The 13,886-nt window shown below is 49.9% G+C and overlaps 1 protein-coding gene across 1 annotated transcript in view; it reads left to right on the top strand.

Annotated features, from left to right (window-relative positions):
- Window positions 1–13,886, top strand: part of LOC147096672 (calpain-9-like) — a 31,897-nt gene that overhangs the window by 4,604 nt on the left and 13,407 nt on the right. Inside the window, exons 3-12 of the mRNA XM_085973238.1 lie at window positions 1,362–1,480; window positions 1,760–1,893; window positions 2,397–2,565; window positions 3,910–3,981; window positions 5,280–5,365; window positions 7,750–7,821; window positions 8,882–9,048; window positions 11,995–12,167; window positions 12,265–12,473; window positions 13,452–13,491. Coding sequence (XP_085829364.1) covers window positions 1,362–1,480; window positions 1,760–1,893; window positions 2,397–2,565; window positions 3,910–3,981; window positions 5,280–5,365; window positions 7,750–7,821; window positions 8,882–9,048; window positions 11,995–12,167; window positions 12,265–12,473; window positions 13,452–13,491 — 1,241 coding nt within the window. The remainder of the gene's footprint in view (window positions 1–1,361; window positions 1,481–1,759; window positions 1,894–2,396; window positions 2,566–3,909; window positions 3,982–5,279; window positions 5,366–7,749; window positions 7,822–8,881; window positions 9,049–11,994; window positions 12,168–12,264; window positions 12,474–13,451; window positions 13,492–13,886) is intronic.

The raw sequence follows: 13,886 nt of genomic DNA, 5'->3' as shown, positions 1-13,886 counted from the left end.
TATCGGATTGTCTTAAAAACCCAACGGGCTCACTAATGTCCTTTAGGGAAGGAAATCTGCCGTCCTTATCCGGTCTGGCCGATATGTGACTCCAGTCCCACAGCAATGTGGTTGATTCTTAACTGCCCTCATAAGTGGCCGAGCAAGCCATGCTTGGTTGTGTCAAACCGCTACAAGAAGTCCCTCCACCACCTTCTCAGGGCAACTGGGGGATGGGCAATAAATGCCGACCTTTCCAGCGACGCCCACCCCCCCGAGAATGAATTAAACAATAAGCATTGCAGAGTCATGCTGCAGCAGAGTTCCGTGGGCCCCTGGCAGCATTGAGACACTGAGACCAATTGTTGCACCTCTACTTCTGGCCCGTATGGCTCAGTACCACACCAGGTGATGCATTTACTCACTGAGCCACAAGGGGCATTCAGCCGCTGATGTCTCCCTATCTCTGTGGTGTCTATAAAGCCCCTCCTCTTCCTCAATTTATTAATAAACTGGGCGTGTAATTGGCAAATCAACTTCAATATAGGTAAGTGTGAAGTGGTACGTTTTGGTAGGAAGAATAAGGAGGCCACATACCTCTTGGAAAATAAGTGTCTAACTGGGGTAGAGGAACAGGGATCTGTGGGCACAGATACACAAATCACTAAAAGTAGCGACGCAGGTTAATTAGGCCATAAGAAAAGCAAACCAAGCACTGGGGTTCATTTCTAGAGGGATAGAATTGAAAAGCAGAGAAGTGATGTTAAACTTGTATCGAACCTTGGTTAGACCTCACTCGGAGCATTGTGCACAGTTCTGGTCTCCATATTATAAAAGGGATATAGAGGCACTGGAGAAGGTGCAATAAAGATTTACTAGAATGATACCAGAACTGTGAGGTGATATCTATCAGGAAGGATGGAACAGGCTGGGGCTCCTTTCTCTAGAATAGAGAGGGTTGAGGGGTGTCCAGATAGAGGCCTTTAAAATTCTGAAAGGGTTTGATAGGGTAGACGTAGGGAGAACATTTCCACTTGCTGGAGAGGCTAGAACTAGGGGCCATAAATATAAGACAGTCACTAATAAATCCAATAGGGAATTCAGGAGAAACTACTTTACCCAGAGAGTGACGAGAATATGGAACTCCCTCCCACAGGGAGTGGTTGAGGCGAATAACATAGAGGCATTTAAGGGGAAGCTGGATAAACACATGAGGGAGAAAGGAATAGAAGGATATGTTGATGGGGTGAGATGAAGAGGGGTGGGAGGAGGCTCGTGTGGAGCATAAACACCGGCACGGACCAGTTGGGCCGAATGACCTGTTTCTGTGCGGTAAATACTAAGTAACTGTAACTTTAACACACGCCTATCCTTGTTGTCAGGTGATTGCTGGTTCCTGTCTGTCATTGCCTGCCTTAGTCTCAACAAGCGTGTGATGGAACAGGTCATGCCCCCTAACCAGGGATTCAGGAAAGGTTACACGGGATGTTTCCGCTTTAAGGTATGTCTCAGTTGTTCAACTTTCCACTGTCGCTGATGTGCCAGCATCAAATGCAAATATTCTCTTACTAGGTGCTATGTGTCAGCTGTGGCTCAGTGGGCAGCACTCTCGCCTCTGAGTCAGAAGGTTGTGGGTTCAAGGCCCACTCCAGAGACTTGAGCGCAAAATCTAGGCTGACACTCCCAGTGTAGTATCGCCTGCCTCCAACCCCTGTAAGAGAGAATCGGGTCGGTTTCTGCGGATGTTCCTAATGTTTTGTCCGTCTTGTCATTTCCCAAGTTCTGGCAGTACGGGCAGTGGGTTGAGGTAATGGTGGATGATCGGCTGCCCACAATCGACAACAAGTTGGCGTTCCTGTACTCCAAAGACAACAATGAGTTCTGGAGCCCACTCCTGGAGAAAGCCTATGCCAAGTAAGTATGTTCTGAGCATTGCACAGTGCCTGCAGTGGGACCGGGCAGTTGTGTAATCAAATGGGGGAAGCTATGCTGATGGTGCAATGCGGAAAGTAGCTGAGCCATAGAGACCTGGGAAATCGCAAGTTTGGTACTTGGTCTTTGTTGAGTTAATTTATCTCAGCCTTGGCTCAGTGGGTAACCCTCTTGCCTCTGAGTCAGAAGGTCGTGGGTTCAAATCCCACTCCAGAGACTTGAGCTCAAATTCTAGGCTGACGCGCCCAGTGCAGTACTGAGGGAGTGCCTCAAGGCTGATAGGTGAAGAATGCCCACATGAACAAGGTAGCACAAGGCAACTGTCATCCATGGTTCTGTGCCCAAAGAAGAGTCAGCACCTTCAGAAAAACGACAAGAGGAGGGGACAGAGACAGGGGGGAAGAAACCTCACAGTATCCAGGGCCTTGTGTATGTTAAACCTTGTTTAATGAGCCATTTCCTTTTCTGGTTCCATTGTGCCTTAGGTTGAAGGGCTGCTATGAGTCTCTGTACATTGGTTACCCATTGGAAGCGATGGTGGACCTCACCGGGGGAGCCCCGGAATCGTTTCAGATCGATGAGATGCCGAAGGACCTTTGGAAATTCCTGAAAAAGTTGCTGGAGAAAGGCTCGATTGTCTGCTGTGCTAAACCGGTAATGGGTTAACCAGTGGGGTTGAAGAAATAATGAGAGCACCATTCACCCATCACCCCATGTTCTCATTGACCTTCATTGGCTCCCAGTCCCACAACGCCTCAAATTTAAAATTCTCCACTTTCCTGTAATTGCATCTCTGCGAATCGCCTTGGGGCGTTTATTTCTACATCATAAAGGCACTATATAAATGCAAGTTTAAATCTCTCCATGGCTTTTCCCCTCCCTATCTCTTTCATCTCCTCCAACCCTATAACCACCCCACCCCTCAGGAACTTTCCATTCCTCTGACTCTAACCTCATGTGCTTCCCCACCCTCATTGCCCCACCATTGGAGGCCGTGCCTTCAGCTGCCTGGGCCCCACATTCTCTAAACTGCTCCACCTCCCTCCCTCCCTTCAAGACCTTCTTTTGGTCGCCCTTCCTTTAGCGCAGTGTCCATTTTTTGGATTATTCCTCTGTGAAATGCCTTGTAATGTTTTGTACGTTAAAGGTGCTTTATGAATGCAAGTTGTTACAGTGAGAGACATAGGATGTATCTGAGTGTTACACTGGGGGGGAGTGGGATATACCTGTGAGCGTTGTAATGAAGAGATGTGGAATGGGTCTGTGAGTGTTACAACGATAGGGAGTGGGGTATCCTCAGTGTTACAGTGAGAGGGCGTGGGATATATCCCCGAGTGTTACAGCGAGAGGGAGTGGGATATATCCCTGAGTGTTACAGCGAGAGGGAGTGGGGTATGCTGAGTGTTACAGTGAGAGGGAGTGGGATATCCTCAGTGTTACAGTGAGAGGGCATGGGATATATCCGAGTGTTACAGCAAGAGGGAGTGGGGTATCCCTGAGTGTTACAGCGAGAGGGAGTGGGGTATGCTGAGTGTTACAGTGAGAGGGAGTGGGATATCCTCAGTGTTACAGTGAGAGGGCATGGGATATATCCGAGTGTTACAGCAAGAGGGAGTGGGGTATCCCTGAGTGTTACAGTGAGGGGGCGTGGGATATATCCGAGTGTTACAGTGAGAGGGAGTGGGGTATCCCTGAGTGTTACAGCGAGAGGGAGTGGGTATCCCTGAGTGTTACAGCGAGAGGGAGTGGGTATCCCTGAGTGTTATAGTGAGAGGGAGTGGGGTAGATCTATATGTCTTTCAGTTAAACATAAAACACAGTGACAAGGGGAGAATGAAACACCAGTAAGTCTGGCCCTTTTATAATATCTAGGGATTCGAAGTAATCAATAATTCTTTAATGCCAATGTTATTATGAATGGCTGTGATGCAAACAAGAATTTAGCAAAGGATTCATAATCTAGGCTGTGGTGTTTAATCTCCTTCACGTTCTCTGCAGGGTGCAGTGGGGGTATTAAATGAACAAGGCATCGTAACTGGGCATGCGTACTCAGTGACCGGCGTAGACCAGGTGAGCTGCTCCTGCTATGTGAACTGAATCCTTCCCCTAAATCATTTGTTTTTGACGAGGTGTGTGAATCCTTGTGATTCTTCTGGAGGACACACCTGTGGCTGAAGGAACGGACAGGTGAGCCTCTCACTGCCTCCAACCATGAACCTCCGCAGCAGCTAGCACCTGAAAATGGGCTGGAATAACTCTTCCCTCGAAGGATTTTTCCCCTCGCGTTGCTTGTTGCCTCCCTGTGGCAGGTGGGTCACGACCCGGATATTCGGCAGCAGTGAACTTTGAACCGGCGGGCCCCGTGGTCATGTCAGGGGTGTCTCAATGCCCTAAGATGCGATGATGTGAAGAACTGAATTCCGCATCTTCCTGATTTTCATCCCCCCTCCCCCCAAGGTGTTGGCTTCTTGCTTATAGGAGATGCCCCTCCCCCAGTATCCAAGATTAACCGTCTGTTGGATGAGACGTTAAACCGAGGCCCCGTCTGCCCTCTCGGGTGGAGTGAACGATCCCATGGCACTATTTTGAAGAAGAGCAGGGGAGTTATTCCCCGGTGTCCTGGCCAATATTTATCACTCAACCAAACAGATTATCTGGTCATTATCACATTGCTGTTTGTGGGATCTTGCTGTGCGCAAATTGGCTGCCGGGCCAGCAAGAGAGGCTTGGAATCATAGAATCTTACAGCAGAGAAGGAGGCCTTTCGGCCTATCGTACATGTGCCGGCTCTTTGAAAGAGCTATCCAACTAGTCCCACGCCCCCACAATTTTCTCCCCTTCGAGTATGTATCCATTTCCCTTTCGAAAGTTATTTGTGAATCTGCTTCCAGCAGCTTTTCAGGCAGCACATTCCAGATCATCATAACTCGCTATATAAAAAAAGCTCTCGTCTCGCCTCTGGCTCTTTTGCCAGTTATCTTCAATCTGTCTCCTCTGGTTATCGACCCTTCAGCCAGTGGAAACAGTTTCTCTTTATCTACTCCACCAAAACCCTACATGATTTTGAACGCCTCCATTAAATTTCCTCTTAACCTTCTCTGCTCTAAGGAGAACAATCCCAGCTTCTCTAGTCTCTCCATGTAACTGAAGTCCCTCATCCCTGGTACCATTCTGGTAAATCTCCTCCGCACCCTCTCCAAGGCCTTCCTAAAGTGGAAATATCTGTTTAATGACTCCACACAGCTCAGTTCTGACAGTCAGTCCCCACTTTGAGGCCACTGCTGGTTATCAGTGACTCATCTGCTGCATGTTGAGGTTATTAGCAGTTTCCTGACTCAATAATTGCTCCTCTTTTGCTGGTTGCACAGGTTCAGCTCAAGGCGAGCAGTGTGGAGTTGGTGCGAGTTCGCAATCCATGGGGACGAGTGGAGTGGAACGGAGCTTGGAGTGACAGGTATTGGACTGCTTTCTTGTTCTTTTTTTTTGTCTCGTTACTTTAAACGCCAGATTACACACACGCTCAGTTGCAGCAATACAGGATCAGGACTTTAATGAAACCTCATACTATCCACAACCAGTATGAGAGATCGGGTCTTTCCACACTACACCATTCCAGTATGAGAACAAGCTGCTGAAACACCACATTTCACAATTCCAGTGTGAGTTGCTAAACAACGTTCCCTTATATTTCTTATACCAAATTTCACAGTTGATCGCTACATTCCATGCATACTACCAATAAACCATTGGTACATCAAAGATACATACAAATACCAACAGAATAACAACATAAACTAAACAAACAGGCACTGAACTGTATTAATTGTTTCATTGCTGTCATAAACTCTTCCCATCAATTATTGCCATAAACACAAGTGACCTGATAGGCACGCAGGTCAGCCTTCTGATCTGTGGAGATACATTTGCCATAAACCCCCTTACACAATTTACAACCCACGCTCAGCATGTGCGCTGGTCTCACAGACTGCGCAGAAAGAATAGCAAGGCACCCAGGTAGTGTGAATCCTTGTTCCCAGAACAGGTGAGGGCAGATCTTTCAATGGGCCACTGATGCAGGGATTGAGAGAGACAATTCATGGGGTCGTTCAGACATCTGTTTTGGTCTTCCACAACTGTATAGTGATTACTGTGTCGAATGCAAGACTGGGTTCTCTCGGAGTGATCTGAGCATAGCGTGTTTCAATTGGATTCCTGGCTCTGGGAAGGGGGAATGTGGGTCAGGGAGTAAAGATACAAAGGCGTATTTATATATAGTGTCTCGGAAACTCCCTAAAGCACTTTACATGAATTGCTTTGAAGTGCAGTCACTGTTGTTATGTAGGTGAATGCAGCAGTCATCTTATGCACAGCAAGATCTCACAAAGAACAATGAAATGAATGGCAGTGAATCTATTTTTGGTGGAGTGCTGAATGTTGGCCCAGACTCTGGGAGCATTCCCTGCTCTCTTCAAATAGTGCCGTGGGGTCTTTTAATGTCCAACTGAAGCATTTTGAAGAGGCAGACGGGGCATTGGTTAAACATCTCATCTGAAGGACAGCACCTCCGGCAGTGCAGCACTCCCTCAGTACTGCACGGGCGTGTCAGCCTAGATTATTGCTACATCATGTCTGGATTGTCAGAAATGGGGGGGTGGGTGGGCAGGAAGGTGTTACCACGGGAGGATTCGTATTTTCCTACAGGGAGGGAGTTACCCTGGGAAATTGGGTTACCTCCGGTCACTCGTGCATCACTATACCAGCCATTCTGCGCCCTTGACCAAATGACACACATTAATAGGTATAAAGAACTGGGTAAGGTCTCTCGCTGAAAGATTAACCTTGTTTCAGATGCTAACAGACCTGCTGTGTATCCTCAGGATTTTCTATTACTTATTTCAGATTTACTGGGGTTTTTTTTCTTCCTCTGCTACTAAATTAACTCTGGGCAGATTTCAATTACGCAAAGGTGTTAAAGGATCCAGTCTGTTGTCTGCTAATGGAATTGTGCCTTTTTAAATGCATCAACAGACCATCCACTATGAGAGGCTTAATGCGGAACCTGCTGCCAGGCGCGTATCAGTCCTGCTTTATAATGAGTCAGTCGGACATGCCCAAGAGCTGGTTGATTTGAGATTTGAGAGGGGGCAATTCACCCTCTGGAATTCCGCGCCATCTGTGGAAGTGCCACTGCCTAGAACACTGCCTCATCCCTCCATATCTCTGTAACCTCCTCCAGCCCTACAACCCTCCCATATCTCTGCGCTCCTCCAATTCTGGCCTCTTGCGTATCCCCGATTCCCATCGCTCCATTGGTGGCCGTGCCTTCAGCTGCCTGGGCCCTAAGCTCTGGAATTCCCTCCCTAAACCTCTCTTCCGTTCTACCTCTCCCTCCTCCTTTAAGATGCTCCTTAAAACCTACCTCTTTGACCAAGCTTTTGGTCACCTGTTCTAATATCTCCTTATGTGGCTCGGTGTCAGTTTTTTTTGCCTTGATCACGCTCCTGTGAAGCGCCTTGGGACGTTTTACTATGTTAAAGGCGCTATATAAATGCAAGCAGATGTGTACAAAGTCCAAGGAACATTGCGAGAAGCACTACATGTGCTTGAAGTTGCCGAATTTTTTTGGAAGGAGAATCAGTCTTGGGGGTTGTGCGGAGTGTGTCCTTGTCTCACAGTCCATACAGTTCGCTGGACAGGTCCGTTCTTGGTGTTCTGTAGTGTTCCATACTGACGCCATGCCCTGTGCTGTCAGCCTAGCCTCACTGCCATTGTGCTCGACGATCTCTGATTATATTTTGAACAGTAAGGTGCTAACGTTACAGCTGTCTTTCTGTGTAGGTCTGCGGAGTGGAGCCAGGTCAGTGACAAACACCGTCTGCAGACGGAGCACTTGGAAGATGGAGAGTTTTGGTAAGTGACTGATCATACATTTTCCAGCAGCAGCCTCCCCACCACCGCCCCCAAACCCTAAATCCCCACACCCCCTCACCTCACCCCACCCCCTCTCACTCCACCCCCCCACCCACCCCCTCTCGCCCCACCCCACCCTCCCTCACTCACCCCCTATCACCCACCCCCTATCACCCACCTCCTCTCGCCCCAACCCCACCCTCGCCCCACCCCCCCTCGCCCCACCCCCCCTCGCCCCACCCCCCCTCGCCCCACCCCCCCTCGCCCCACCCCCCTCTCGCCCCACCCTCCTCTCGCCCCACCCTCCTCTCGCCCCACCCTCCCTCTCGCCCCACCCTCACCCCCTTCTCACCCTCACCCCCTTCTCACCCCCACCCCCCTTCTCACCCCCACCCCCCTTCTCACCCCCACCCCTCTTCTCACCCCCACCCCCCTTCTCACCCCCACCCCCCTTCTCACCCCCACCCCCCTTCTCACCCCCACCCCCCTCTCACCCCACCCCCGTTATCCCCTCTCCTCCATCCCATCGCATTGAAAAATCAGCCTTTGTACCCGAGGCCTTGTGCAAAATTCACAAACGTGGCAAACTCTGTCCATGACCGGATGTCCCACAACGCTTTACAGCGAAATAAATGCTTATTTTGAAGTGTAGTCGCTGTTGTAATATAGGAAATGCGGCAGCCAATTTATTGGTTGAGGGATAAATATTGGCCAGGACACCGGGGAGAACTCCCCTCTGCTCCTCTTCGAAATAGTTGCCATGGGATCTTTTACATCCACCTGAGAGAGCAGGCAGGGCCTCGGTTTAATGAAAGACGGCACCTCCGACAGTGCAGCACTCCTTCAGCACTGCACTGGAGTGTCAGCCTAGATTATGTGCTCGAGTCTCTGGAGTGGGACTTGAACCCACAACCTTCTGACTCGGAGGCGAGAGTGCTGCCCACTGAGCCACGGCCGACACCATAATTAATGATTGAGAGTGGGTGCGGTCCGTTGTGTGTGGGTCGATCCTACCCTGCCGCTGATTAATTCGATTATTTTCCATGTTTGCTTTAATCAGGATGTCCGTCGAGGACTTCAAGAAAAATTTTGCCTGTGTGGAGATTTGTCACCTGAGCCTGGATCAGCTGTCCAACCCGGATGGGAAGCTGAAGCCCTGGGTGCAGATGGTATACGAGGGACGCTGGGTCCGGGGGTTCTCGGCCGGAGGCAACTTGCATTACAAAGGTGGGACACACACTGAGCTTCAGCAACTTTCCAGTATTATACCTCGTCTCCCTGCCTCCTTCTCGGGTCCAGTTGCATGGGTGCTAGCAGCCCTCCTGTACCTTGCCCAAATGAGTGAATGTCAGTAGGATGTTCGACTGTGAGGGACATCACAGCCAAGCCCAACCCCATCCTCACCCAAATCTCCACATGTGCACACTTTCCCACCTTGCACCCTCCATAAACTTGAGCTCGTCCAACACTCTGCTGCCCCATGTCCTAACTCGCACCAAGTCCCGTTCACCCATCACCCCCTGTGCTCACTGACCTACATTGGCTCCCAGTCCAGCAACGCCTCAGTTTTCAAATTCTCATCCTTGTGTTCAAATTCCTCCAAGGCCTCGCCCCTTCTCCAGCCCTCTGAGAACTCTGCGTTCCTCCAATTCTGGCCTCTTGCACATCCCTTACTTCCTTGGCCCTACCATTGGCCGCCGTGCTTTCCGCTGCCTAGGACCTAAGTTCTGGAATTCCCTTCCTAAACTTCTCTGCATCTCTCCCCTCCTCTAAGGCTCTCCTTTAAACCTACCTCTTTGACCAAGCATTTTTGCATCTGTCCTAATACCTCTTTATGTGGCTCGGTGTCAGATTTTATTTGATAACGCTCCTGTGAAGTGCCTTGTGACGTTTTACTACATTAAAGGCACTTTAAGTTGTTGTTGTTGCTGTAGGGATCTCTGGATCGCGATAAGGAGTGGGAAGCCTGGCTGACTTTCATTTCCCCTCACTAGCCCAACGCCCATTCCGTCACCCCAGCTGAGATCCCCTTGCGACAGTGAAAATGTGGCTCTTGTGCCTTTTTACTGACATCTCATTCTGTTCTCTAGAAAATGCAAAGAAGTTGCAGAGCATTGCGTACGGTAAGGTGAACGGGCTCAGGACCTGCATGAATCACTGCTCCCAGTACCGCAACACATTGCACACAATAAAATTCTCATCCTCATCTTCACGTCCCACCACCGTCCCATCCTGCCTATCTCTACAACCTCCTCCAGCCTTGCATCCCCTCTAGAGCCATTTGGTCCTCCAACTCTGGCCTTCCGTGCAGCCACCACTCTCCATTTACTGTAGAACCATCTACCACCTCCCACCTACTCACTGGAACTCCCTCCCCGTCCCCCCCCCCCCAACCTCCACCTCCACCTCTCTTCCCACCTTTCTCAAAACTCATCTTTTTAACCAGGCTTTCAGTCATCCCCCTTCCTCTCCACCTTGGCTCACTGTCCAGTCTTTTTATCTATTTTTTTTGTTAAGCACCATGGGAGATTTTCTACATTGAAGGGACTGTATAAATGCAAGTTGTATTTCCTTAAGTACGGTTCTTCCGTGTAACAGATTGGTAGTAATGCACTAAAGAAGCCCAGTGACACTTGGGGGTCGATTTTCCTGGAGCCGTCAGGCGGGGTTTCAGGCGTGTGGGGGGGGGGGGAATCCCGAATTTGGGGGTCCCGACACCATCCCGCCCAAAACCCCGCCCCATGCAAGTTTCAGGGGCGGCGGGTACCTGCCCCGCACTGGGACCCGCCAAAACCAGGCGGGAAGGGATTAGTGCCAATTAACTGCCTGTTAACAGGTAGTTAACAGGCAGTTTTTAGCCTAATCCCTATTTTGAGGGGTTTCGTGTGAGATTCCCGACGGCTCCAAACCACGCCAGGTTAGAGCAGGCGGGCCGTCGGGTTGAGGGAGTTGGAGGGGTCGCGATGTCGGTGCTCAGGTGAGTGATGGGTGCATGAGTGCAAAGGTAAGTGTGTTTGGTGTGTCTAAAGTGTCTAAAAAGTTTAAATTACCGTAACAGCCTTTCTTCCTGTAGGCGTCGGGAGCCCATCACTCAGCCGGCACTTAAAGCTGAACGGCTGCGATCTGTGAAAAGTGACAGCCTTCAGCTTTGAGTGCTGCTGACAGTTCTAACTGAGTCTGTGCAGAAGGACTCATGTTAGAACTCAGACTGTCAGTGTTTCACAGCTTCAAACAGCTGTGAAACACTGATATTTCATCTGTCAAGAACTCTTGACAGATGAAATTGCAGTCTGTGATGTCACCTGTTGCCGGGTGGCCCTTAATTGGCCTGCTGAGCCCGCTGGGCGGGCTCAACAAGGTCAATCAAGGGAAAATCGCGCGGATTGGCCGGACGTCGAAGTAGGCGGGTCAAAAACCCAAAAGTTGTAGTCCCGCCTTCTTCCCGACAGGTTCAGGAAAATCGACCCCTTGGAGTCTACTTGCATCATCCAGTGTTCCCAACATATTTCCCATTAGCAGATCATCGCAGAGTTGGAGCTGTGTAACACCAGAGGGAAGTATGGCCAGTTACAGGTTCCGTCATCGCTGCTGTGTCAAAATCCTGGAACTCCCTCCCTAACAGCACTGTGGGAGCTCCTTCACCACATGGAAGGCGGCTCATCGCCACCTCCTCAAGGGCAATTAGGGATGGGCAATAAATGCTGGCCTTGCCAGCGATGCCCACATCCCCAGAATGAATTTTAAATAAAGGTCCGCCATTGCTGGTGGGAACCTGAGATGATAATCGAAGAGTATCGCTCAAGAGATGTATGACACAACATCAAAGAGTATTAAGAGCGATTTTATTTCCTCCCATAGCATATTGGTAAATAAGCTCAGTGACAACACTGGGGGGTCTTAGTGATAATTTTGCGAGTGATAAAGCTACAATATTGTAGCGGCGATTTTACGATGCATGACTATCGTTAGCGAGTCACAACACCGGAATGGAGCCTCATAAAACGACTGCCTCTTAATTCCAATGTCTGACGGGTTGCCCTTGAGTGGGTGGGCGGGTATTGTGCTACGGTCACTGAAGGATGGGGGCTGTTTCTGCGATAGGCAGGCCCCTGAGTTTCGGGGTGAGTGGTGCCGAGAGTCTCTGCCTGATTCTCTTTTATCTCCTGCTTTCAGACAAGTACTACTGGATGAACCCACAGTTTAAGCTCGCCCTGTTTGAAGAAGACGATGATCCTGATGACCCCGAGGTGAGCTGCACGTTCCTGGTGGTCCTGATGCAGAAACACAGGCGGCGGATGAGGCTTATGGGAGTCAACTTCCTCTACGTGGGATTTGACATCTTTAAGGTGAGATTGTGCGGTGTGCTCTCGGTTCTCTTCTGCCACCACCACCACCTCACTCTGAATGAATAACTACACCCCCGCTACATCTGTTCTTTTACAGGGAGACCCTACGAAAGCTTACTTGACGTATGAGGATTTGCAGAAAGCAACACCCGTGCTCTCCACAAAGGAGCACAAGAACAGCACCGAGATCATGATGCGTGGCTGCCTCCCGCCAGGCCATTACATCATCATTCCATCAACCGCCAACCCGAATGAAGAGGGCGAATTCCTTCTGCGAGTCTTCACTGAGAAGGGAAACTCCGCAGCGTAAGCGAGAATTTCCGTATCCCAGAATGCAAAAAAACGGGGCGATGAGACATTTTATTTTACGCGGCGAGTTGTTGTGATCTGGCACGTGCTGCCTGAAATGGTGGTGGAAGCAGTAACTTCAAAAGGGAATTGGATAAATACTTGAAATGGAAATAGTTGTGGGACTAATTGGAGAGCTCTTTCAAAGAGCCGGCACATGCACGATGGGCCGAATGGCCTCCCTCCGCGCTGTATCATTCTATCAATAATGCCGACTTGTCAGCTCCCGCGATGGCTCAGTGAGATTATCCGGTAAGTCTCTGAGCCGGGTAGCTTCGATCCCTGGTCTGTGCTGTGCTCGCTGATCTCCACCAGAGGTGCTCATTGCACCCGTTTCGGGGAGAGGGAAATCAGCGCCCCTCAGAGCTTATGGAATCCTCCTACCCCAGCAACAGACATGATGGACCGAATGGCCTCCTTCTGTGGCTGTATGATTCGATGAATAACAACAGTCAAGATAGGAATGGCGAGAATTGTTTGATGGCCATTTGCTATCAGCACCCAGGCCTGGAGTGTTGTCTCAAGGGCCTGACATCTGTATGTTTGCCCAGATGTTTAAACTCCGCTGGGGCATTCAGAGGAAGAGCAAGTCCTTTCCCAAATGGAGGGAACGTTCTGTGGAATAAAACTGGTCAGGCTGAATGCCCCAGTCTGCCCTCGCGGCGATTTCCCCCAGGCCACCATCTCGAGCCAACACCCTGGAGCAAGGTCAAGGCTTGTCCTTTGCAGTTGGAAAATTGAGCATGGCGTGAATTAATTGCAAGCAGAGACACTATAAACATAGGAAACCATTTGGCAAAGTCCCTGCATGTGTCACAGAACAGCCTGACTTTGAAAATCTGGCCTGTAGATGATGAAGTGAAATGAATCACGAAATGTACCCATGTTATTCTCGGGCAGTGCCCCTGGATTGATTAATGCTTCTCTATCTTCCAGGCCTGCAGAGAGGAACACCTCATCCACTGACAATCCTCAGGCAAGTGCAGATATAAGTGTGTGTGTCTTTAAAAAAAATTAAATCTCAGGATCTGGGCGTCATTTACAAGGCCAGCATTTATTGCCCATCATAATTGCCCTTGAGAAGGTGGTGGTGAGCCGCCTTCTTGAACCGCTGCAGTCCGTGTGGTGAAGGTGCTCCCACAGCGTTGTTAGGGAGGGAGTTCCAGGATTTTGACCCAGCGACGATGAAGGAACGGCTGATATATTTCCAAGTCAGGATGGGGTGTGACTTGGAGGGGAACTTGGGAGGTGGTGGTGTTCCCATACGCCTGCTGCCCTTGTCCTTCTAGGTGGAAGAAGCCGCGGGTTTGGGAGGCGCTGCCGAAGAAGCCTTGGCTGCGGCGGTGGTGGATGTTTAAGCCGGTGGATGGG

The sequence above is a fragment of the Somniosus microcephalus genome, chromosome 34, assembly GCF_052327205.1.
Source record: "Somniosus microcephalus isolate GS21.2 chromosome 34, FLI_Smic_1.0, whole genome shotgun sequence".
NCBI classification, from domain to species: domain Eukaryota; kingdom Metazoa; phylum Chordata; class Chondrichthyes; order Squaliformes; family Somniosidae; genus Somniosus; species Somniosus microcephalus.
The sequence above is the reverse complement of the archived record's forward strand: the minus strand, read 5'-3'. Positions and strand labels throughout refer to the sequence as shown.